General features: G+C 38.2%; 3 protein-coding genes across 3 annotated transcripts in view; all 3 read left to right on the forward strand.

Moving 5' to 3' along the window:
* LOC113475032 overlaps positions 1–1,448 on the forward strand; it is a 2,341-nt gene extending 893 nt beyond the window's left edge. The window contains exon 2 of the mRNA XM_026838432.1: positions 686–1,448. Within this exon, the coding sequence (XP_026694233.1) occupies positions 767–1,072 (306 nt within the window). The 5' untranslated portion in view covers positions 686–766 and the 3' untranslated portion in view covers positions 1,073–1,448. The remainder of the gene's footprint in view (positions 1–685) is intronic.
* Positions 1,449–2,116: 668 nt separating this feature from the next.
* On the forward strand, positions 2,117–8,664 carry LOC100186495 (lysophospholipid acyltransferase 5). Its single transcript, XM_002125871.4, has 13 exons — positions 2,117–2,337; positions 2,879–2,986; positions 3,289–3,395; positions 3,794–3,887; positions 4,435–4,472; positions 4,691–4,798; positions 5,224–5,294; positions 5,592–5,700; positions 6,033–6,119; positions 6,519–6,682; positions 6,900–7,047; positions 7,474–7,632; positions 8,073–8,664. Exons 1-13 carry the CDS (start codon positions 2,259–2,261, stop codon positions 8,181–8,183), a joined length of 1,383 nt encoding a protein of 460 aa, XP_002125907.1. The 5' UTR covers positions 2,117–2,258; the 3' UTR covers positions 8,184–8,664.
* Positions 8,665–13,509: 4,845 nt separating this feature from the next.
* Positions 13,510–23,379, forward strand: LOC100187310 (protocadherin 18-like). Its single transcript, XM_026837598.1, has 19 exons — positions 13,510–13,663; positions 15,536–15,672; positions 15,870–16,102; positions 16,566–16,737; positions 16,989–17,102; positions 17,378–17,511; positions 17,865–18,073; positions 18,340–18,485; positions 18,768–19,047; positions 19,234–19,411; positions 19,791–19,931; positions 20,154–20,327; positions 20,558–20,737; positions 20,997–21,215; positions 21,453–21,616; positions 21,685–21,799; positions 21,866–21,977; positions 22,040–22,144; positions 23,048–23,379. Exons 2-19 carry the CDS (start codon positions 15,540–15,542, stop codon positions 23,311–23,313), a joined length of 3,075 nt encoding a protein of 1,024 aa, XP_026693399.1. The 5' UTR covers positions 13,510–13,663; positions 15,536–15,539; the 3' UTR covers positions 23,314–23,379.
* Positions 23,380–23,517: the final 138 nt, after the last annotated feature.

Below are 23,517 nucleotides of genomic sequence, written 5' to 3' on the forward strand. Positions count from 1 at the left end.
GTAAGCGGGCACGAGGTGTGTGAAACAGAACACCCGTGTTATAACGACTGTTGTTGCCCCGCCATGCGAGGATAAATAAGTCACATACGTGGTAACTTGTAACGGGCATGAGGTGTATAAAACAGAACACCCGTGTTATAACGACTGTTGTTGCCCGCCATGCGAGGATAAATAAGTTACATACGTGGTAACTTGTAAGCGAGCACGAGGTGTATGAAACAGAACACTCGTGTTATAACGGCTGTCGTTGCCCCACCATGCGAGGATAAATAAGTTACATACGTGGTAACTTGTAAGCGAGCACGAGGTGTATGAAACAGAACACTCGTGTTATAACGGCTGTCGTTGCCCCACCATGCGAGGATAAATAAGTTACATACGTGGTAACTCGTAAGCGGGCACGAGGTGTATGAAACAGAACACCTGTGTTATAACGACTGTCGTTGCCCCGCCATGCGAGGATAAATAAGTTACATACGTGGTAACTTGTAAGCGGGCATGAGGTGTATGAAACAGAACACCCGTGTTATAACGACTGTTGTTGCCCGCCATGCGAGGATAAATAAGTTACATACGTGGTAACTTGTAAGCGAGCACGAGGTGTATGAAACAGAACACTCGTGTTATAACGGCTGTCGTTGCCCCACCATGCGAGGATAAATATAAGTAACTCTACTTTCCCCAGACACCCACCATAGCCGCAGACGAAGTAGAAGAAGACTCTATCACAATCGTGAGTCTGATAGACCAACCATACGAGCATTACATGCGGTGGACCAAGGGTCTCATAGATTACCATGGAGTGGATAGCTTTGATAATATAAAAGCTAAGATAGATATGGTCACGTGGCCGAACTTGGTTCAACCTGTTTGTGGTGCGGATATTAGTGACGATGATGACGTCACCAGTTCCGATGACGCCATTAGCTTGAACGAGGTCATTGGTTCTGATGACGTCGCTAGTGTTAACGAACTCGCAAAAGTGAATGACGTCATAATGGTGCCTGAAGTCACAAAATTTACTGACGTCACTGTTTCTAACTTTATTGACGTCACGACAACAAACGCATAGCGTGAATCGTTATTCCATCAACAAACTAATGACGTCATTAAATTTATTTAAATTATGACATCATAAAGAAGGCAGTGACGTCATATATCGATCAAAGTAGCAACTTGCCGATAAACCTCCCTTAGATTGCGGTACAAAACCACTGCCGATACATCTTGTGTGTTATACTCCCCTTTATTATTTTTATCAATGCCTGCTGGTGTTTACAGATGAAGTTTTTTTTGTAACTTTTGAACAAAGCGCTTCGACGTGGCTTCTTTTGGCGTGGAAACATTTTATCTTTGTTTTATTTAAATATCAAACACTGGTGTTCGCGTAACGTACATGACTTAGTTAAAATTAAAGTCGTCCCAAATACAAGACTTCACAAATATGAGGACCTGGCAGGACGGTCGTTTAGGGAAAGCTTATGATCGTGGGTTCGAATACCGGTGAAGTGAGATATATATTCGCCCAGTATATCAGGGTTTGTCGTAATGTATAACATTGTGCAATCCTTTCTTATGAGGAGAGGGATTGCCAACTTATGCACTTCTCAGGATTACAAGGTTTGATTGTTTGTCGTTCCTGTATACGCGATGACGCTGCACCGTTGACTTTGCTTTACATAGCATATATACATTATATATATGTGATATGCAGGGTTTAAGCATAGTATACTGAAGTGATTCAGTATACTATGGTTTAAGGTGGTAGTTATTTTTAACAAGCAGCAATTATTGTGGATTTTATTCGGTGTGTGAAACGCAGTGTAAACTTACCCAGGTAAGTTAAAGTTGCATGCAGAGAAATGTGATAGAACCGGGTTAAGCGTGATTGAGAATCCCATGTAAAGGAGCAAACATAACGTTTGGTTGGTTTGAGTATTTATACCAGACGTTTCCGTACAAACTCCCCAAGAGGATATTAATTATGGCTTAATCCCTATTACACAGTAATAGATTTATAGTAAATTTGGAATGAAATTAAAGCGTATTTTGCTATGTGTGCATAAGCGAACATGACTTCGGATTAGTTTGGTCATATTTAGCCTAAAAGGTTTATTAAAAGTAAATATTTAATTAGAAGCACAAAGAATCAACGGGCACGTCATTAGTTGGGAATTACCCTTACCCGAGACAGCTGAATAGTTTTGTGTAGTTTGCGGTTCTTGGTTTACTATACCGTGTGTTTTGTAGTACAAACCATGTCGCTTGTTGCAACGATATCAAATACTGTGGGAGTTTCCGAACCAGCGGTTAAACTTCTTATAACGGTATATTCAGGTCGGTCAAGTATATTATATATTAATATTAAGCTTTATGTTAAAAAGACAAAGAAATATTGTTTTTATTTTTATTGTGTAGGTTGTTTAACTTAAATTTAACAAATATAACTAACAACACATACTTACCTTCCCCTAACACTTTCCACCAGCCTGATCTGTATCAATAATTTTCTACTGGTGCCTAATCTTGTTTAATGACTGAATTTTCGGTGCTAGTGAAGAACCCCCCCCCACCTTATTTGCTAACCACTAACCCCTAGGTTAGGGGGTTAGGTGTTGATGGTTAGGGGGTAAGTGGTTATATAGGGGTTAGTGGTTAGCAAATAAGGTGGGTAGCGGGAAGATTCTTCACTAGCACCAAATTTTTTATCAAGATTGTAGAACATCTATTTTGTAAGGATTGCCATTACCCTGTTTTGCAAGGTTTGAAATAACATTAATTAAATGTAAAACTAATATACACGGTAATACACCGTTATAACGATTGCAATTACTTCACCACATAAATAAGTTACATTAACTTTACTTCCACCCAACAGGTTACCCCCTCGCGTTGATACACCGGTTGTTTCCCTACAAGAAACACATATGGTTGCAATATGTTTACTTCACCATATCAAGTCTGTGTATGCTGTATTGGAACTATGGTACGTTGGTTTGTATGTTATTGTGGTTTCGTGTGTTCCGTATTATGATACGTTTGATGCAACACAAGTGTATGTAAAGTTGTTCATTTCTTCATTGAATAAATTAGGTAATTTCATTCGATACCTGTGATTTACTATTGTCCTGTATTTAAATGAACACCTGACACATTATATAAACGTAGTGACATAATCTCATAATCTGAATATAAACAGATAAAAATAAAGCCAATGTTGCCAATGTTACAATGCCGACTGACACCTTGTTCCTTACCCGATGTATAAATAATACATTCCATCCCCAGGTTTTGACGTTTATCATTCCTTGTTGTCTTTATTCGTACAATGGTTAATATTCAAGGTATTTGCTGCAACCTCAGTCATGGTGGGATTATCATTCCTATTCCAAATGGTGAGCTGCAAGAATATACTAAATGAAATTTTAACAAAATTATTCACATAAAACTGTGTTCAAAACCATTCATAGTGTTAAGGCTGTTTTTAAATTTCTTACAGGCTAATTGATCACTTTTAACCCTGGCCAAAATACATGTTTTGGTTTTGCCTTTTAGAAGGTGTTCCGTGAAGTGAAGTGTATATTATCTATATCTATGTCATATTAGGTTTTGTTGCAAGTTGCAACAAATGTTTTAGGTTGAAATTTAAATAAAGTCAAATTATATTGCCATAAGCTGAGTTAAATACAACAATAAATTTGTCATTTAGGTGTAATTAAAATAGGAAAATAATAATTAATTTAACAGGAATGATAAATGCAACAGTAATATTAATGCATATGTAACCACACAGGGGTATCTTGTGTACGGATATTCGGTATATTCCACGTCAGGATACGACATTAACTGGTGCATGCCGCAGTGTATATTGACACTAAGGATGATTGGTGAGTGGTGTTGATGTAATGTATTGTGGGAGCAACTATGTACAAACCAAATACAAACAATATACAAACCATATACACAATATAGTTTGCAACATAGGCACCAAACTGGGGGTGGCAGGGTGGGCAGGCCAACCCTGGAATTTTCTGCACTGTTTTAATCGGTAAACATTACAACCAATAAGTTAGATTTGTTTCACAGGATTGTGTGTCTAACTATCCCTGCCTCCCCTGTGTTTTAAATAGTTTGGTGCCTATATTAATAATGATATTCATTATAACACCAACCATGGGGGGGAGGTTTATTTCCAGCTTTTCCCCTTCAGAATTTTAACTAATTGCTTGTTATTGATTAAAGGAGACGCAAATATAAACAAAATTGTGTTTCTTGGTAAAACAACAATTGTACTCCATATTCATTTGCTACACAACAATTGCTGATTATTTAACATCTAATATTCTGATTTAAGAGCCTGTATACATGCGCTGTTACATAAGGGGTATGGCTGGCACCCAAGGATAAATAAGTTACAAACATTATTGTTACCAGGTTTGGCATGGGACGTATATGACGGACACCAGAAACATGTATGTAACAATGGTTTAATAATATGCTTTTATATTCTTATTAATTGTTTAAATTATTAATGGTGTTTTATTCTTGTATTTTATATATCCAGGGCTACTATTGCAACACAGTTTCCAAATTTATGATATTGTTCTTATTTATAAATTAAGTCCTTCTTTTTGCTTTAACTTAGAATAATTAATGTTTTCACTTTAATTTGATTTAATATTTTTCGCAGGAAAGTTTAAACAAAGACCAGCAAGAACGAGGAATCAAAGATATTCCAAGTTTGATCGAAATATTTGGGTTCAATTATTTTTATGGAGGTTATATAGTTGGCCCCCAGGTACGACATTGTCATCTTGTTTATGAAGAATGTTCAACTGGAGTGTAAACTTACCCAATATCTAAAGATTTTATCTTTTATAATGACATGCCTAAATTTCAAGGTCCTTACCCAAGTAGCACAGGAAACTTTACCTGCATATTTTATGCACGAGGTGGTTTGTAGGTTATTTCTGTGCAATTTGCTTCCGTTAACAGCTTAGCAAGTTCGTGTAATCCTCATATGTGTCCAATTCTCTACTATTAACCACACAAAGTTATTTATTGTTTTTATGCAAAATGTTTATTAAGTCAAACATAACATAATTCAAAAAGAATTCTTTTAAATTTTTTTAACTCTAATTTCCATCAATTTGTTGTTTAATTATTTATTTCAATAAATTAGTTCATGATAATTGATCTAAACACCATGTTCACCCTCCATAGTTTCCGCTTCAAAGATTGCGATCGTTATTGAACGGGGAGCTCACTGACACTCCCGGTGGTAAACCTAACAGGTGGGTTGGGTAAAAATAAAACTCATATTTAAAAGTTACAAAATAAATATGACATCATCACCCACATTATGACATCATCACCCACATTATGACATCATCACCCACATTATGACATCATCACCCACATTATGACATCATCACCCACATTATAAATTAATAATAAATATTGGTTGGTAGTCATGGGATTGTTATTTAAATTATGACATAAACGCTTATGTTTTGACATCATTACTTACATTATGACATCATCACCTACATTATGACATCATCACTTACATTATGACATCATGATTACAGTTTATTCCCTGGTTTTCGTCGATGTGCATCGGGAACCCTCATGCTTGCCTGCCAAGCTTCTCTCGCTTCAATGTTTAACCCACTTTATTACACAACAATCGAGTTTCAGGTTCGTTGGAAACAATCGGATAATTATTTAATAAATAAGTTATAAACACAAACACGCCTAAGGTTTAAGAAATGTATTTTATTTCCAAGAATCACAAAAATCTTTTTATTGTTGAAACCTCCACTCATTGTTTAACTTGGGTGTCGCGCCCTCGCTTCTTTCTTTGATTAAATCATTAAACGTAAATATATTTTTACCAGTATCGTGTTTTAACAACTTTGTCGATATATTCTTTCTTTTCACTTTAAATATTCTTTAATCTTCGCTGCTAAACATAGATACAAACATATTTATTATTATTATGCAATACTAACAACAATGATATATTCCAGACGTCCCCCTTCTTATACAAAGTTGGTTACGTTGCCATCACTGGTCATGTTACGTTGTTTCAATATGTTGCCATCTGGGTGGCTAATGTGAGTATATGGTGTAACATGGGATATAGGCTGTGCCGGATGTTGCCATCATCTAATGAGCTGAACCACAACTTTTCTACATTTTTGACTGCGTGTCGCAATCACTTTTAATCTTTCAAGAACTCAACTTTTAGAATAATAGTATATGCGGTATTTGTGATCGATTAGTTAACTCTGGGCAATTCCTAAGTTTGAACCACTAGTTCGAAAGCCATGTGATGAATCCTACTCGAGGATGAGTTGGTTGAAGCTTTCATCCGTTTTTATAAAATGTTATTTCTGCAACTGTAGCGAAAATTTGTTCAAAACCATTTACTGTTATTTAACAAGTAAAGTGATATAAAGCTGCAACTTCTTTACCCACCATATTGTTCATCATTACTGTTGTTGATTTCCCAGGAAGGTTCTTGTATAATATCGGGGCTTGGTTACAAGACACATGATGGTGGGCGTGTGACATGGGATGCTGTTGGTAACGTTAAGTTGAGGGGGTTCGTTTCCGCAACCAGTTTTCAAGATGTGATTAATTGTTTTAATATTAATACAAATGGATGGGTGTTAAGGTAGGTGGGTTGAATATTACTTTAATAAATACTCACGAAAAGTGGTGCAACCAATTCAACGTTCATATGGTGCCTGCCCCCAACCCATAGGTTACGGGTTCAAGGCTCGCCACTACTGTGGGTGTATGTGTCCTTGTTATAATGCATGTCCCTGTCCCACCATGAAAGAATAAAACAAGTTACATTCACTCAACTTACATAAACATGTTAACCACAGATACGTTTTCAAGCGTCTCCGATTCATCGGCATCCGCTTGGTGTCCCACCTTTCAACTTTATACTTTCTTGCATTATGGCACGGTTTGCATGAAGGCTACTTCACTTGCTTCACTTTTGAGTTGTTGGTGATGACTGTTGAAAAACCTGTAAGTAGAGACTTGTATTGGACATAATATATAGTAGGGGGGATGGAACATGTTTTCATTATATTTTTTTTCGTTGCATTTGGTAGTAAACAACGAACATACTTGGAAATTATGCGCTAAAGGTGTCCTTATGCATGTGGAAGTTTGGTAATGGGGCAACTATGGCTTATATCACATGTCCACCAACTGTATGACCTCTCATAAGGAATAGAATGTTCTTAATTGCTTTACCTAACTAATCCACAATAATGTTTCATGTTGTGTAGAATTTTAAAATATGGGTTTTTAATATAAGGTTGTTGCAAAGATATTCAACTATGTTGTAATTATTAAGTTATGAAGGTTGCAATAGTAACTGATAGAATAAGGTTTACTTTTTATAATGTGTTACTTATTTATTCAACAACTAATATACACCCTCCACAGATGTTATCCATGATCAAAGAGCTGTCAATCATCCAATACATGAAATCCCACCCCATATTATCATGGATACCAACTATATGTGGATGGGTGTACCTGCATACGCTGCTGGGGTACGCCGTTATCGACTTTGCATTGCTTAAGTGGGGCATTTATTCACCGGTGAGTTGTAGTTTTACTTTGTGGGGTGACGGGCCAACTCTCGTCTAAAACCCATGGACTGTAGCACATTTTAGCCATAACTGTAGAACAGTGGTCTTGCTGCTACCACCATTGTGGGCGTATGTATCCTTGGGCAAGACAAAATTGTCTAAATTGTCAGCCATACAGAAAAACAATCACCCATAAGGGCCAAAAAATTAGATACGTGATATTTGGTAACTTGTAAGCGGGCACGAGGTGTATGAAACAGAACACCCGTGTTATAACAACTGTCGTTGCCCCGCCATGCGAGGATAAATAAGTTACATACATGGTAACTTGTAAGTGGGCACGAGGTGTATGAAACAGAACACCCGTGTTATAACAACTGTCGTTGCCCCGCCATGCGAGGATAAACAAGTATCATGCCCCATACATAACCCCACCCACCCCACACACAGGTCTACGCATCAGTATATTACTACGGACACCTTTCATTCTTGCTTTTGTTCGTTTTACTTAAAATTCAAAATTTCTTCAAAAACAAAGAAGAACATGTTAAGACGAGCTGATGACGTCATAATGAAATTGATGACGTCATGACGAAAAAACATGCATTGTGACATGAATGCTGTATTGTTACTTTATTACATCATAGTAACACCATGACGTAACAATGATATTTATTAAACAGATAATCGATTCTGTTAGAATATGTTCTAGATTTGCTCAATAGATTGAACTTTATTTGTGATTTAACGATTTTTGGTGAAAGGAAATTCTCTGCAATGCAAAATATGGCAATGAAAGAAAAAGAATAATTAATTATTTTTAAAGTTGAGTAAATATATTGCTTTTACCGTGTGTATGTTGGTTTTACTGTAATGTACCGTTGTGCTATTTGTTATTATATTGCTACAACCTGTAAGTACTCAAAATATAATTGGTTTTAAATTTTCCGAATTGACATCATAGTACTGTATGTGACGTAATAATGTTCATTGTTTGTTCATTTTTATGAAGAATTGTTGGAAAATATAAAGCAGACGTTTATGTTAGAATGTTATAACTCGACAGCGAACATGAGGTATAAAAGTAGGTTGAGGGAAGATGGGACACGATGGCACATTGTATCCAAATATCCGGTTCGTGTTTTGAACAATTAACAACGGTTTATGAGAGTCGAAAAGTTTTACAATTCATTAAATATTCTTTGATTACTACTAAATGGGACGAGGAGCTCAAAATGTGTCCAATCTTCCCCCGCCTTACTATATATGACCAGCGTCGTGGGGCAACGGTTAACGCACCTGGATTTATGTTACAGGTTCGAGGCTTAACGCTGCTACCATTGTGGGCGTATGTGTCCTTGGGCAAGACACTTAACAGCAATTGCTAGAATAATGTGGTCACTAATGGGCTGGCCAATTAGTTGTCAGCCATAGATAAAATAATCACCCACAAAGTAGCATATTATCGACAATCGTTATAACACGGGAGTTCTGTTACCTTATAATCCTAAAGGCGAGAACTACTAATCAATCAGTATCGCCACGCGAAGCGCTGATTGTTATTTCGCTCCTCTCGCTTTGCGACGTCACACAGTAGCTGCATGTGGTGTATTGTAGTGAATGTATTGTTAGTTAAGGTGCTTTGTAAGATGGTGCGCTGGTGTGGATGTTGTATGGTGGTCGTGAGTAAATTCTAGTGGTGTATGGTTATATATATACCATATATATATATAGTAGTTCCTATATATAGTGGTATATATATTAATGGGGGAAAATGGGACACCGTTCATTTTATTTTCTCTTTTCATTTGGTAGTAAAGAAAGAACATTCAAAGAATTATAAAACCGTATCCTCACGACTCCCATAGACCGTTGTTAATTGTTTAAAACACGATCAGGATATTTGGATATTAGGTGCTAAAGGTGTCCCGTCCTACCCCATCCTACTATACCATGTAGAATAAAGAATATACCCGCGTAGATAACAGATTTTATAAGATGGATGTAAAAATATCTTTGTATGTAACATGTCCACTCAGCACACAATAGATATATATATATAAATATACAATATACAATATCTTCCCATTTATAATGGGATGTGGCTTATACTAATCGCAGTATACATAACATAGGGTGGTGGTTACTTTGTGGGAGTGTTTGATAATCCCTGCCGATATTAACCGGCCATGTTTCGTCGTAAGTAATGTCACGACACTGTCGGCGCTGTAGAACAGTGCTGGTTAGCGCATCTGCCCCAAGACTGGTGAGTACGAAGGCTTGCCGCTGCCACCATATTGTGGGCTTGGTTTTCCTATAGCGACTATCGTTGCCCCTTCATATAATGATAAATAAGTTACATTCATTTAAGAAATAACCCCGTACCGATTATTGACATCACAATATGTTCGTCGGATGTCATTTCGCTTTGTGACGTCATACACCACTCGCTGCACATGTGTGACGTAATAATACGTCATGTATAACCTGTTGGAAAATCGAAGCCCCCTGTCACATAGATATTACTGCAATGTTTCCAATCCACCAACTAACAATCAATCACACCCACCTCAACGCATCGACGACCATATTTACTTCCATGAAATAAGATTAAGTTTATTCAACAACGATTCGCTTTTAAACGAAGATTAAAAATCGTCATCGATTCCTAGTAAAGCATGAACCGGTGTGGGAATAAATACTTGATTTTCTCAAGTAGTTTTTACCTGTAGCGTGTTTTAACGACTGTCGTTTGCTGCTAATTCCCTCCCCTTTGTTGTTTTAACTAATCTAATCTTCGGTTTCATATTTGAAGACACCAATAACAATTTACGTTTATGTGGCTGTATAATATATGACGTCATTAAAATCTTTGTGACGTATTAAAGTTTTTTATTATTACGTCATAACTACTCAAAAATCTCGTTCTCACGTATAACCTACGTCATTATACATTGGCAGCTTACGCGAATCACCGACTTATTTGTTCTTACAAGATTATTACGTAATAATGGGAACATCCGTTTCGTTTGTTTACGTCACAAATTATTTTGTTGGCGAATCCATTGTTTGCAGTGATGCGACGCGGTGACGACGACGGAAATGACATCACGATTAGTTTGAAAGTAAATAAAGTCAAGCTGGGTTCGGGTAAAAGGTTTATATTGAAGTGGTTGGTTGGTAGTTGTAGTTGTGGGTATGACGTAGCATGTGATGACGTAACATGCAGTGTCAGGACTTTAAATATAATGACGTAGGTACGCGCGATTGAATTATTTCGTTTATTAAGAAATATAGATTGTTAGATTGTAAGGCAGGGCAGCGAGTTTGATACATTGGTATATACTTGAGGTTAGAATGTTAAAAATTTATCTTTTCCATCACAATAACAACAACGGTAATATTCAATTATCATAGCGAAGAGATGGAAACTAACGGCAACACGACAGTCGTTATAACATTTATATGAAACATTATGTATATACAAGTGTCCATCTTACCCCGCATAAATAATCAACAACAGTTGTTAATGTGACAATGATTCCAAATATTGGATTCACTTAATATTATAAGTTGTAGAAAAGGTTCAAATGTAGCTTCCCACTTCTAGGAAACCAGAGTTTCAAAATCACGACAAAAAATATAAAGTTACGAGTCACGTGGTAACATTCGAGATGAGTGTGACGTCACATGGGTAAATTAGAAGAAGGGAAGTCAGTGAGGCGTGGCAGGGTTGGTTGGTGGGTATGGGGCGTATGCATGTACTTGGTAACGCTTGGTATGCAGGACTTTTACGCCTATAATAATCTACAGCAGGGGGAGGAGGTAGTAGCAAACTATGGACTGGGTTATAAAGCTTGTTGTTGTAGTAACGGTATATAAGGTATATATGTAGATAATTTGCAAATATTGTGCGGCAACATCAAGTATAAGGCTGTTTACGCGATAAAACAAAGTTAATAAGCTGATGGTTGGTGTGACGGAGTAAACGTGGCCGTATATGAGGGTTTGTTATGGTGGTATAACGTTATGGTTGCATATAGTATGGGGGAAGATGGGACACCTTTAGCACATAATATCCTAATATCCTGATCGTGTTTTAAACAATTAACAACGGTCTACGGGAGTAGTGAGGATACGGTTTTATAATTTTTAAGTGTGCTTTGTTTACTACCCAAATAAGACGAGAAAATAAAAGAAAAAGGTGTCCCATCTTCCCCACCCTACTATATACAGTGCATGCATATATGTAAATACACGGGTATTATATGTTAGGTACAGAATAAGATATTAAGTATTTTATATGTGGCGTTCCTGGGTGAGTGTGCCTGTATATTAATACGTCATAAACGAGTTTATTGTTCTAGTATTCTCATAAATTATTGATCCGCGACCTTTTCGCTTCTGGATTATTTTTCTTAATTGGATTTGGTTTATTCGAATGTTTAGCATTGTTGTAATTCCAGATTAACACAAATGTATTGTGACGTCATAACATCGATAAATCCGCTTTATGTTATTAACCGCGTAACACGCTGTGAAAGCTTCCTGTACATTTATTTAAACCGCATGACGTTTATTGGGGAGGAAAATATTGTTCTTATTGGTTTGCCTTGATTTGCAGTTGACCAACCAGTAAAGTTAAGTAATGCCGTTGTTATGAGACATTTGATAACAATACCATAATTACGAAAGACGATATTTTAATATGGGTTAAAATATTTGTTTACGATTTATAAACCGTCAGACGTTATTAGATTTGTGAAGTAAGATTGATCGTTTGTGAGTCGTCTGTTACAGTTATAACTTGCCAGACTAAAAGTTACAGTTTTAATTTAATTCCAGTCGCTTTTGTTGGTTTTATCAGAAATTAGATTTGTTTCTGTTTCGCTTTGTGTACAGTGTGCGGCAACTGGCAATTACTGCAGGTTTTTGACCAATTTGCGCCGTGTGTGTCTGGAGCGTCAACACTTAATAAGAGGCGCCGTGTGAACTTGTAGCATACGAGTTGTACAGTGGTAGTCGTAAGGTTGGGCAGGTGGACAAACGTAAGTAGGCGCAGTGATTCGTTGTATAAACCTATGTATATTGGTCAAATAACATAAGTTACAGCCTTGTATAAGTCGGCGAATACTTAGCCCGTAAGTAGGTGTATGAAGTAACCGCTACGTATGGCAGAGTTAAACGACACAGTTGTGGTTGAGTTGTTAACATTAGCATTCATGCGAAAATATCGCCCACAAAGTCGCATGCTTGGTAACTATTGTAGAATCATGAAGGTACAGTCTATGTCCGGTGTGGTTTGCTGTATATGGGTTAACTAACAGTAGTTCGCATAGTTGGTAAAATGCATGTGTGTGTGAGGACCATGTATACATGACGGCATTAATAGCAATGCGATTTCATAACCTTTGTTGTCAAACAATAACATTGGTGAAAGCTGGTTTATAAATATAAGCAAAACACTTGAGCAGATATATTTATAAAGCCTTTATCGTAGTAACAGTTAATCTCATAGGCCAGTATAAAGTTTGTATGATACTACCGGCATATAGTTAGTCGTATACTACCCTGGTATATTGTTCATTGGGCGTGGTATTTGCTACGTTAAGGTAATTGACCTAAGTTAGATTAGCTGTAAGAGATGGAAAGAGAATCGATCCGCATTTACCCGATTGCTGTTGCTGTTGCTCCATCTAAGTAATTGCCCCCCCCCCTGATAACATCTATGTGTTAGTGTATTAGCTTCCCAGCACTTTGCAACGGAGGGGAATTAGTTTGGTTCCACAGCAAGATAAGAATGAAGGATTAATGCGTTTCCTATATTGACGTTTATCTTACAAGAAGACCACGTGGTCGGTAATGGGCTTCATTCCCCTGCGTTGGATCAAAGACTAAATCCCATACACTTCAATGGTCGCCTATGTGACAAATTATAAATCTTATTTCTCGCAGAATCTTAAGCAATCTTTGTTGATATTTTCCTCATTCATTGGAATATTTTACCAACGTAAACAACAAGAACAAGAACACAAGTAAAGGTAAAGAAGTTTAAATTTATTCCTATGTACGTTGCATGTGATAAAGCAAGTTAATCTTCACACAACAGGTGAAAACTTTCACTAATTAACATTAATTAATAATTTATGTAAAAAGTTTTGACATGCGTTCCGTAAAGTTGTTAAATATGAAGTTTTTATAATTTATTTTTACAAATATTCCGAGTATCCAAATATATTGCGATATTGATGTAGAAACCAAATGTTAAACAAAACCCGATGCTTTAGATTCGTTTGGAACAATGTTTAATTTATTTAAAATCCAAAATATTTTGTCGGGAATATATTTTGCTTCCGGTGTTAATATTCTGACGTCACAAGCGTCGATTATTTGCTGGAACAAAGGCGTTTATGACGTAACTAAGTCAGCCACCCAATATAACAATTGAGTTTTGTAAATAAATTACAAGACTTGAAGTACTTGAAGCAATCGTGTGTTAGTGCCTTGTGAATTATTCATGTGAAATAATAAGCGGACCCTAAACAAAGTTGTCGTTTTTAATTTGCTGAAACTGGATCATTCCAAGAATTGTGCTGATCTAAATTCGTGTGGATCTTATTTCACGATGGTATTAATATACATGGGCTGTGTGCAGTAATTGAAAACTTCACTATGTGATGAATAATTTATGAGAAGTTTAAAAGGGTGGAGTTAATTGCATTGAGTTGCGCGGGGTGTGAATTACAACAACCATATTGTGCGTTTAATTAATCCAACTTTTTAAACATTTTAGAGCTTATTTTACGTTTGCTACTAGACATAACTTTTTATTATACATTAAAAATCATTCCTTTGGTAAAAAGTTAACTTTTATTTTACGAACGTTTCATCTGCCCTTCAAGCAAAACAGGCTACCACACAAAAACACCCCTAGAGCTATTTACTCGTACAATACTACCACTATGTATCAAAACATACAGCTTAACTTAATGCATGGTAAAATGGTTTAAACAAATACCTGTGTGACGTCGTATATGACGTCACTTCCGTGGAAAATAGCAGTTTAGCCACGTGTGTTACGAATATTTAGTTCCGGTTCGAATAATAGGGATAAACAAAGTTGTCACAAACTAGTTAGGGGGTTTGTGGGTGGTCGTGACGTCATGGGTATGTGACGTAGGGGAAAGGGGTAATCATTGATGCGGAACGAACAAACACGCAACTTTGTTGGGGAGTAAATAATTTCATTCGATCTAATGTATCAGGTGTTAAAGTAGAATGTGTTTTGTTGATGGCCGGGTAAGGTGCGGCATAAGGAAGTGGGAAACTACATCATGTCATATTTATTTATTTGATTACAATAACATTGCTATTTTAATCAACGAAGAGATGGAATTTACAGCGAAACGGCGGTCGTTATAACACGCTATTGATCAAATAGATAAAAAAGCATTCGCTACATACGTGTAAAAAGTTCTTTCCATAATTTGTATACACTACACACACATGCGGGTTATAATTGGGTTCGGTGATTGAAACATAAGGGCGAGCATGTTATGTTCCTCAGCGTCGAGTTAATGCATTTTGTGGTCTGTTGTCGTTACGGTGGTGGGGCGAGCACTCATGTATTAACACGCCTTGCCACCCATAACACATGGTGTTCGGCTCATGTTACTTCGTACTTACTTGAGGAGTTTGTGGGAATTGCAAGCAAAGAATACTTCGCACGCAACGCTATTGTGACGTAACTAATCCACTTGTCACGTGACACCACCTTATTCACGCTTCATCGAACATCAAATACGTCACAATACCGATTATTTTCGCTAATTCGTTAACATTATTACGTCACTGATTAATCATTGTGTTTTACATTCCTACTATGTCGTCATATTACACAACGATTGTTACAGGACAATGGTCGCTTATCGAGCTTTGGCGCCTTGGGTCGTCACGGTCGTTGTGATGTCATCATGTTGCATTATGACGTCATACGCGTCATCCACCACAGTAAGGAAGAGCGTCTACCTTCGCGAGGATTCGAACTCAGGTATAATGATTGTGGAAATATTTATCATAATATGTGTGACATATTTGTTAAGATGCACGTGTTGTGTTTCATAGACCTCGTGCGTTACCACGTGTGTAACTTTCTGGGTGATTGTATATTTATGTTTTATTCAACTTCATACCATTACGTCACCACACATTGTTACGTATCCAACCCAAACAATGCTTATTATCCAGGAACAATAGTCGAGGAAATATCCGACGTACTTAACATGAGGATCTCAAGAAACCGAGGACAAAATTTCCAACAATTAAGTCAGAAGTTAATTACGTCGAACCCGAATCCGAGTCCCGAGGAATTAGTTAGTTGGTTGTCGCTTGACCGAGTAACAGGGCGGGTAACGTTGGCTCGTCGGTTGGATAGAGAGGAGTTATGTGTTGATTCCGTTGTATGCTCCATAAGAATGCAGGTATTTACCGAGGTTATGTGCGGAACTTTGAACAACATACTAGCCATATTTTCGCTATGTATGTAATAACATGTATATACTGCGGGGTAAGATGGATATAGCACATAATATTACATATTTTCGAGGTTTAGAATGAATTTATTATCTGGCAACAACAGTTAATACGTTTAAATGTTTTCTTTTGTCGTTTGAAACCCATAAAGTAACGTTTCCGTTCCCAGGCCCGCACATACACTTGTGTTATTATTATTCTAACGAAGATTTTCCGCCAAATTATTTTACGTTTCGATTTCCTTACAGAACGCGGGTATATTGTTTTCAAAGAGTCCGGGGAATATGGGATGTTATGTGCTAACGGTGGCCATCTTACCCCAACGCTATTTTTCAATATTTTCTTTTATAAGATCCATAAATAATTTCCCTCTTCAATTAAATTTATGCTCTCTACCCCCCCTCCCTCCAGATTTACGTCCACACGTCGTTCCGCATGGTTTACCTTGATGTCGTCATAATCGACGTAAATGAGCACGTTCCAGAATTCTCGTCCCGATATATTTTGATCAATGTTAGCGAAGACGCGAGACCTGGTGACGTCATATCACTGGATAAATACCAAGCAGTGGACCGTGACGCAGGTATGTCGTGCGTAACAATGCCCCCTTGTTACGTCTCAGCACATCATTGTTACATCACGACTGTCGATTTGTTTGCAAACCACTGCTTATTATAAGGTTAATTGCTCGTTACCCATTTCAACCAAATGCCATTTCATTTATGGTAATTTTTACCGTGTTATACCGACTGTCACTCAGCCATTAATTTCCATATCTTCGCTATGTTAATTAAACATGTAATCAAAGATATAAACAACAACCCAACCTCCTAGGCAACAACTCTATACTAACTTACACATTGAGTCAAAGCAACGAGTTTCGTCTTGGTCAATATTTTGACGAGACAGGATCCCAACATCTTCATATTGAAGTAGTAAAGCAACTTGGTAAGTACTGACCGTACAATATACTTTGGTGACGTCCTATTACCTTTTTCAGCAAAAAAAATTAAAATAGAAATTAATTTTCCAAGAAAATAAACAACGTTTCAAACTTATGTATTACCGCTGGTGCGCTGGGCCCCACAAACAACACAGCGTTGTTGGTTTGTTACATCACAGCAATATTATGTTACGTACCAGAAAATTATTCGACCGTCAAAGATACAATGGGACAACTCCACCCCACACCCTAGAACTTACACAAATCCTTTAAATTGCAGATTACGAAAAGAAACAACTTTACCGCCTCACCCTTACAGCACGTGACCATGGAGAGCCTTCATTGACCAATCATGTGCCTCTACAGGTCAGAGTGACGGATGTCAATGATAATGAGCCATTGTTCGACCGGAAGGTGAATATAATAACCATTGTGGCGTCATATACTGTTTATATTTACGGACAGAGACTTATATAACTGTAGCTTCGCGACTCTAAACTAGGGTTGTTGATTGTTAAAAGACGAACAACAAACATCCATCTTACATCACAGTAAATATTGTGGCAACATAAAGAGCATTGTTACGTAACACACGACATTTAAATAAAACTATTCACCCATAACCACGAGTGTGACGTATGCATCGTGTTTTAGAATCTCAAACAATGGGTTGCATTATTACGTCATATTAAAACTACCTGCATCGTTAACACTGCACGCGTCGCATAAAAGTGATTGTTCTTCAACAACCCTGTATTGTTACGTAGGAATATTCGATTGTCGTAAGAGAAGACGCTGCACCTGGGTACGTAGTGTCACGTGTGCACGCAGTGGACCATGACGAGGGTAGATACGGCTTGGTTCGTTATTTCATCGCTGGTAGGAACCAGGGGAGAATGAATGGTTTGTTTGACATCGACCATGAGACAGGGGAAGTGACGTTGAAGAAACCACTGGACCGTGAAGCGTCAAACAAGTAAGTCACGTGGTTGGTGCAACGTAATAATTGTGATTGTTACGTCATAAAATTTCTTTAATCCAAATTTTCCGCGCTCTGTACCGCCAACTTGCGACCACATATACTTAACGATACAGCGTTTAATTACAAATGTTTTGACAATGAATATATATGATGTCTTTTAAAATCGTTATGAACTTGTAATACATTTTGCCGCGTTTTATCATTATATGACATCATAATGATCATTTAATTTATAATAATGGTTCCTTTGTTTGTTTTAGATTGATCTTGTTTATCGAGGCACGTGACCAAGATGGTTTGGCGCCAAAAGTTGGAAGGTGTCGATTGGTTATCCACGTGACTGACGTCAACGATAATCAACCAATAGTGAGCGTGAGTTATATTGCTAACCACGTGGGCGATACAGGTGAGTGGTTTGTATACATGGGGTTGTTTACATTATATTATGTGAGGGTGTTACATAAATACCACCTACAATGGTTCACATAACTTTTGTTAAATCATTTATTGCATGCTTACAAAGTTGTGTGAAATGTAGTTTCGGGTATTTAGGTTGAATATTTAGCACTGGTATATTGAGTTAACATTATAATCCCCAACACTGTATGTTGAAATAGAAATTCTGTTATTACAGTGCTCATTACACCAACCACCCGGTACACCACTAATTACTTAAACACCCACGCAGTTTACATCTCTGAGTCTTCGCCTTTGAAAACATTCTTCGCTTACGTCAGCGCTAAAGACAATGACCTTGAATCTAATGGTGAAGTCGAATTAATGATCGAAACATTTATCCCAACTACCCGTGATGACGTGGGTGATGACCTCATCAAGTCACCTGACCCATACAGTAGCTTTGTATTGAACGACGATGGTATGTTGGGGGTCGGTAGAGCGTTGGACCGGGAAACACAACCACGATATGTCATCCAAGTTACCGCGTGTGATCTTGGTGTCAATCCTCTGTAAGTATGGCTACTGTGACGTAATAATTGTGCATATTGTGACGTGGCTGGTGTGCTTAGCTTCTATAAAAAATAGATCCAGCAAGATAATGGCCATAGTTTTATTGTATATATTTATGTGCCATGCAAACTGCACTATAGTAGTGACTTTAAATTAAACATAAACCAACTAACCCTTTCCCTCAGGTGCACTAACCGATACATCGAAGTAATATTACTCGACGAAAACGACCACACTCCCCACTTTGAACACGATATATATAACATTTCTATGATGGAGGACACGGTGGTGGGTACAATGGTAACGACGATCACAGCCACAGATGGTGATAAAAGTAATCTGCCTGCTATGCGGCTCAACCATGTGAGTATAGACTTGAATGAGTGAATGACTTATTTACCTTCGCACGGCGGGCAACAACAGTTGTTATAACACGGGTGTTCTGTTTCATACACCTCGTGCCCACTTACGAGTTACCACGTATGTAACTTATTTATCCTCGCATGGCGGGGCAACGACAGTTGTTATAACACGGGTGTTCTGTTTCATACACCTCGTGCCCGCTTACAAGTTACCACGTATGTAACTTTGTTGGTGATTGTTTTTATGTCTTGGATTGGTAACTATACATCTACAATGTCTATATGAGGTTAAACAATCTAACTCCGGTTGAGAACAATGAACATATGTTCCAATAGATAGAAACCCCCAACATATGTTGTTATCACTTCGATTTACACAGGAGAACCAGATAGTAGCATCCACCAATGGTGACGTCATATACTCGGTATCTGGAGGAGATGGTTCGTTTTCCATCGATCCAAAGAGTGGGAATATCATGTTGGTGAGGGCGTTGGATCGGGAGCAAGTGTCGAAGTGGAAGGTAGTGATAATACTATTATATGAATTGTTAATGCTGTTCTGTAATAAACACTTTTATAATGGGGGTCGTATAATTAGTTTATGATTTAAAGATCTTGTGGCTATAGCTTGTTTTGTAAACCTAAAATACCAACATTTTCTTCCATGCTTATAATGCACCTGGCAACAGCGTATACGAATAACTCACAACGTCACAAACAATTCACAATCAAATTTGTTCTAGATTTTCGTGACTGCGCGCGATCGCGGTGAGCCTATGACGTCATCGAGTCATTGTACGTTGATTGTGACGGTTGATGACGTCAATGACAACGCACCAGTATTCAGCAACCCCCCTAACGACGAAACAACTATCTACGCAACAATACTACGTGATGATGTCATAACACGTATTCAGGTACGTCACTATTGCACATTATGACGTTGCAACTGCGAGTCCAACTAATGGCTTAGTTAATATATTTCGCCAATAACTAATATCATCAGTCTCATATTTAAATGGAAAATATAATTTCTATTTTTTCTCCACCACTTAAATATGCCTTTTGTTTTGCACATCATCTTTATGTTTGCTGTGTTAAAAAAAATCTCTCCGCTAGACGGCAGTAGTAACAACGTAAATTACAGGCGGTTGATTACGACGAACAAAGCGACTTGAAGTACCGATTGTTGAGCGAGGATGGGGTGAAACAGAATAAAGATATCAATTCTACTTTTGTTATTAATTCACAAACCGGTGACCTGAGATTGAATATGAGTCACGAGGATTTAAAGTCAACATTGGGGTTGCATACTGTTACTATTGAGGTGAGGGGTGTGTAAGGTGTGGTTATGGGTTTACTGTGGGGTAAGATGGGATACCGTTGGCACATAATATCCCATATAATACTGTGGGGTAAGATGGGATATCGCTAGCACATAATATCCCATATATTACTGTGGGGTAAGATGGGATATCGCCAGCACATGATTTTTCATATTTTTCATAGTGGTTTTAACAATTAACATAGATTTTGTTTACTACCATTAGTGCTTACTTGAATACATCAAGTGTTATATATTCCAGGCAAGAGACAGTGGCATCCCGATGTTACGAAGTCTTCGCCAACTTAACGTGATGGTTACCGAACGTGCCCAACTGCCCAAACACGTCATAAACCCCCCTAGTGACGTAGGCATGGGCAGTTCATCATTAGTGATCATCATTGCAGCGTTATCGGCCGCCATGTTGGTTCTTATCGTGGTCGTTATAGTGATTGTGGTACGGTGTAAAAGAGATACCAAGGTGAGGCCCTACCGCCATCTCGCGGTGTTAAATATAAGCTTTAACATTAATATTTTTATCTTTAAACTGCTGAGGAAAATAGTCTAAATAAAAATATGCTAAATAATTGGCATTAGCTGTCTAAACAGCGCTGTCGTTAGAGCTATGCTCTCTTGTTATTTGATACTTTTCCTCAAGTAGGATAAATATTATACTACGCCTAAAATTAAGGCAGAACTGACATATTTGTTCCAACAGACTGTTCGAACATACGTAGCCAAGGATGTTAAACATGATGACGTCACAGGAGCTACGTATCCTGACGTCACAGCAGCTACATATCATGACGTCACTGACCGGAAGTTAAACTTGATCGTAACCAGTGATGCGGAACGATCAACTTGGGGGAAGTCCCATGCTAGGTAAGTTGTGACGTATGTAGGGTGAAAGGTCCAATATGACGTCATACTAACCATTCATACGACATCAGGAGGCCATCCACTAACTACGACACTGTTAGTGACGTCACCAGCGTATCGCACAACGTCATTACTACGTCATCACAATACCAACCCACGACCACTAGCGGCAGTGTTTACGAGAAGGTAAGTTGGCGGATGAATATTGAGATTATTATTGCGGAACGCGGAGTAACACGTTTATCCACCCAGAAACCAACGTCTGTTACGTCACAAACCACGTCACAATCCCATCATGACGTAGACAGTGGACGAGGCGACAGCGATCAAGATGTTTGCGTTAGTGACGTCACATTCGAACGAGGTACGTCACACTTATGTCATTCTTGACGTCATAATACATGGTACTAACCAATGTCTTTATAGGTTACGTAACAAACACCCAGCCACGTGATCACGTTAACCGTTGTGACGAACAATGCCTATTGTATGGTCATAGTGACGCGTGTTGGATGCCTGTCAACGAACAAGGTAGGTTGGTCATGAATGTAATGAATTATTTATCCTCGCATGGCGGGGCAACGACAATCGTTATAACACAGGTGTTCTGTTCCATACACCTCATGCCAGCATACAAGTTACCACGTATGTAACTTATTTATCCTCGCATGGCGGGGCAACGACAATCGTTATAACACGGGTGTTCTGTTCCATACACCTCATGCCAGCATACAAGTTACCACGTATGTAACTTATTTATCCTCGCATGGCGGGGCAACGACAATCGTTATAACACGGGGTGTTCTGTTCCATACACCTCATGCCAGCATACAAGTTACCACGTATGTAACTTATTTATCCTCGCATGGCGGGGCAACGACAGTCGTTATAACACGGGTGTGTTCTGTTCCATACACCTCATGCCAGCATACAAGTTACCACGTATGTAACTTATTTATCCTCGCATGGCGGGGCAACAACAGTCATTATAACACGGGTGTGTTCTGTTCCATACACCTCATGCCAGCATACAAGTTACCACATATGTAACTTATTTATCCTCGCATGGCGGGCAACAACAGTCGTTATAACACGGTGTGTTCTGTTCCATACACCTCATGCCAGCATACAAGTTACCACATATGTAACTTATTTATCCTCGCATGGCGGGCAACAACAGTCGTTATAACACGTGTGTTCTGTTCCATACACCTCATGCCAGCATACAAGTTACCACATATGTAACTTATTTATCCTCGCATGGCGGGCAACTACAGTCGTTATAACACGGATGTTCTGTTTCATACACCTCATGCCAGCTTAGAAGTTACCATGTATGTAACTTTGTGGGTGATTAGGTTTTGTATGGATGACAAGCCATAAGTTACCACTAGGTTGCAGCAATCATTATTACACTAACCCCCCTCTATACAGACATGATCCATGATTACCCAAACACCTCAAGCCCCTTCGACAAACCATCTTACCCCCCAACCAACTTGCCCCCGATACCGGAGAAGTCACCCATCCAAAGTTATTGGTCCCACAGTGGGTCAGGTTCGAACCTTAGCTCGATATACTCAACCAAACCAAGCTTCCCACGAGAGGAATACGCAAGACACTTAACTACGAGCTTTAGAATTAATTCATCAACCGACAGTAATACGACTGGTTACGTCACAGAGCATGACGTATTATAAGTTCATTGTTACGTCACGTATTTATTTCCCGCCCACTGTGTCTTCAATAAAATCTTTTACACCACCCTTTCGTGCGGCTTTATTTTGTACACCACCCCATAGTCAGGGGTCACGTGGGTACTCACTGACGTCACGATATACGTCATGTGAAACACCACGTGACCTACAGCAGTCAAAAAGTTAAACCCATTGTTTTCTGGTTTT

This window comes from Ciona intestinalis, chromosome 1, assembly GCF_000224145.3.
Source record: "Ciona intestinalis chromosome 1, KH, whole genome shotgun sequence".
Classification (NCBI taxonomy): domain Eukaryota; kingdom Metazoa; phylum Chordata; class Ascidiacea; order Phlebobranchia; family Cionidae; genus Ciona; species Ciona intestinalis.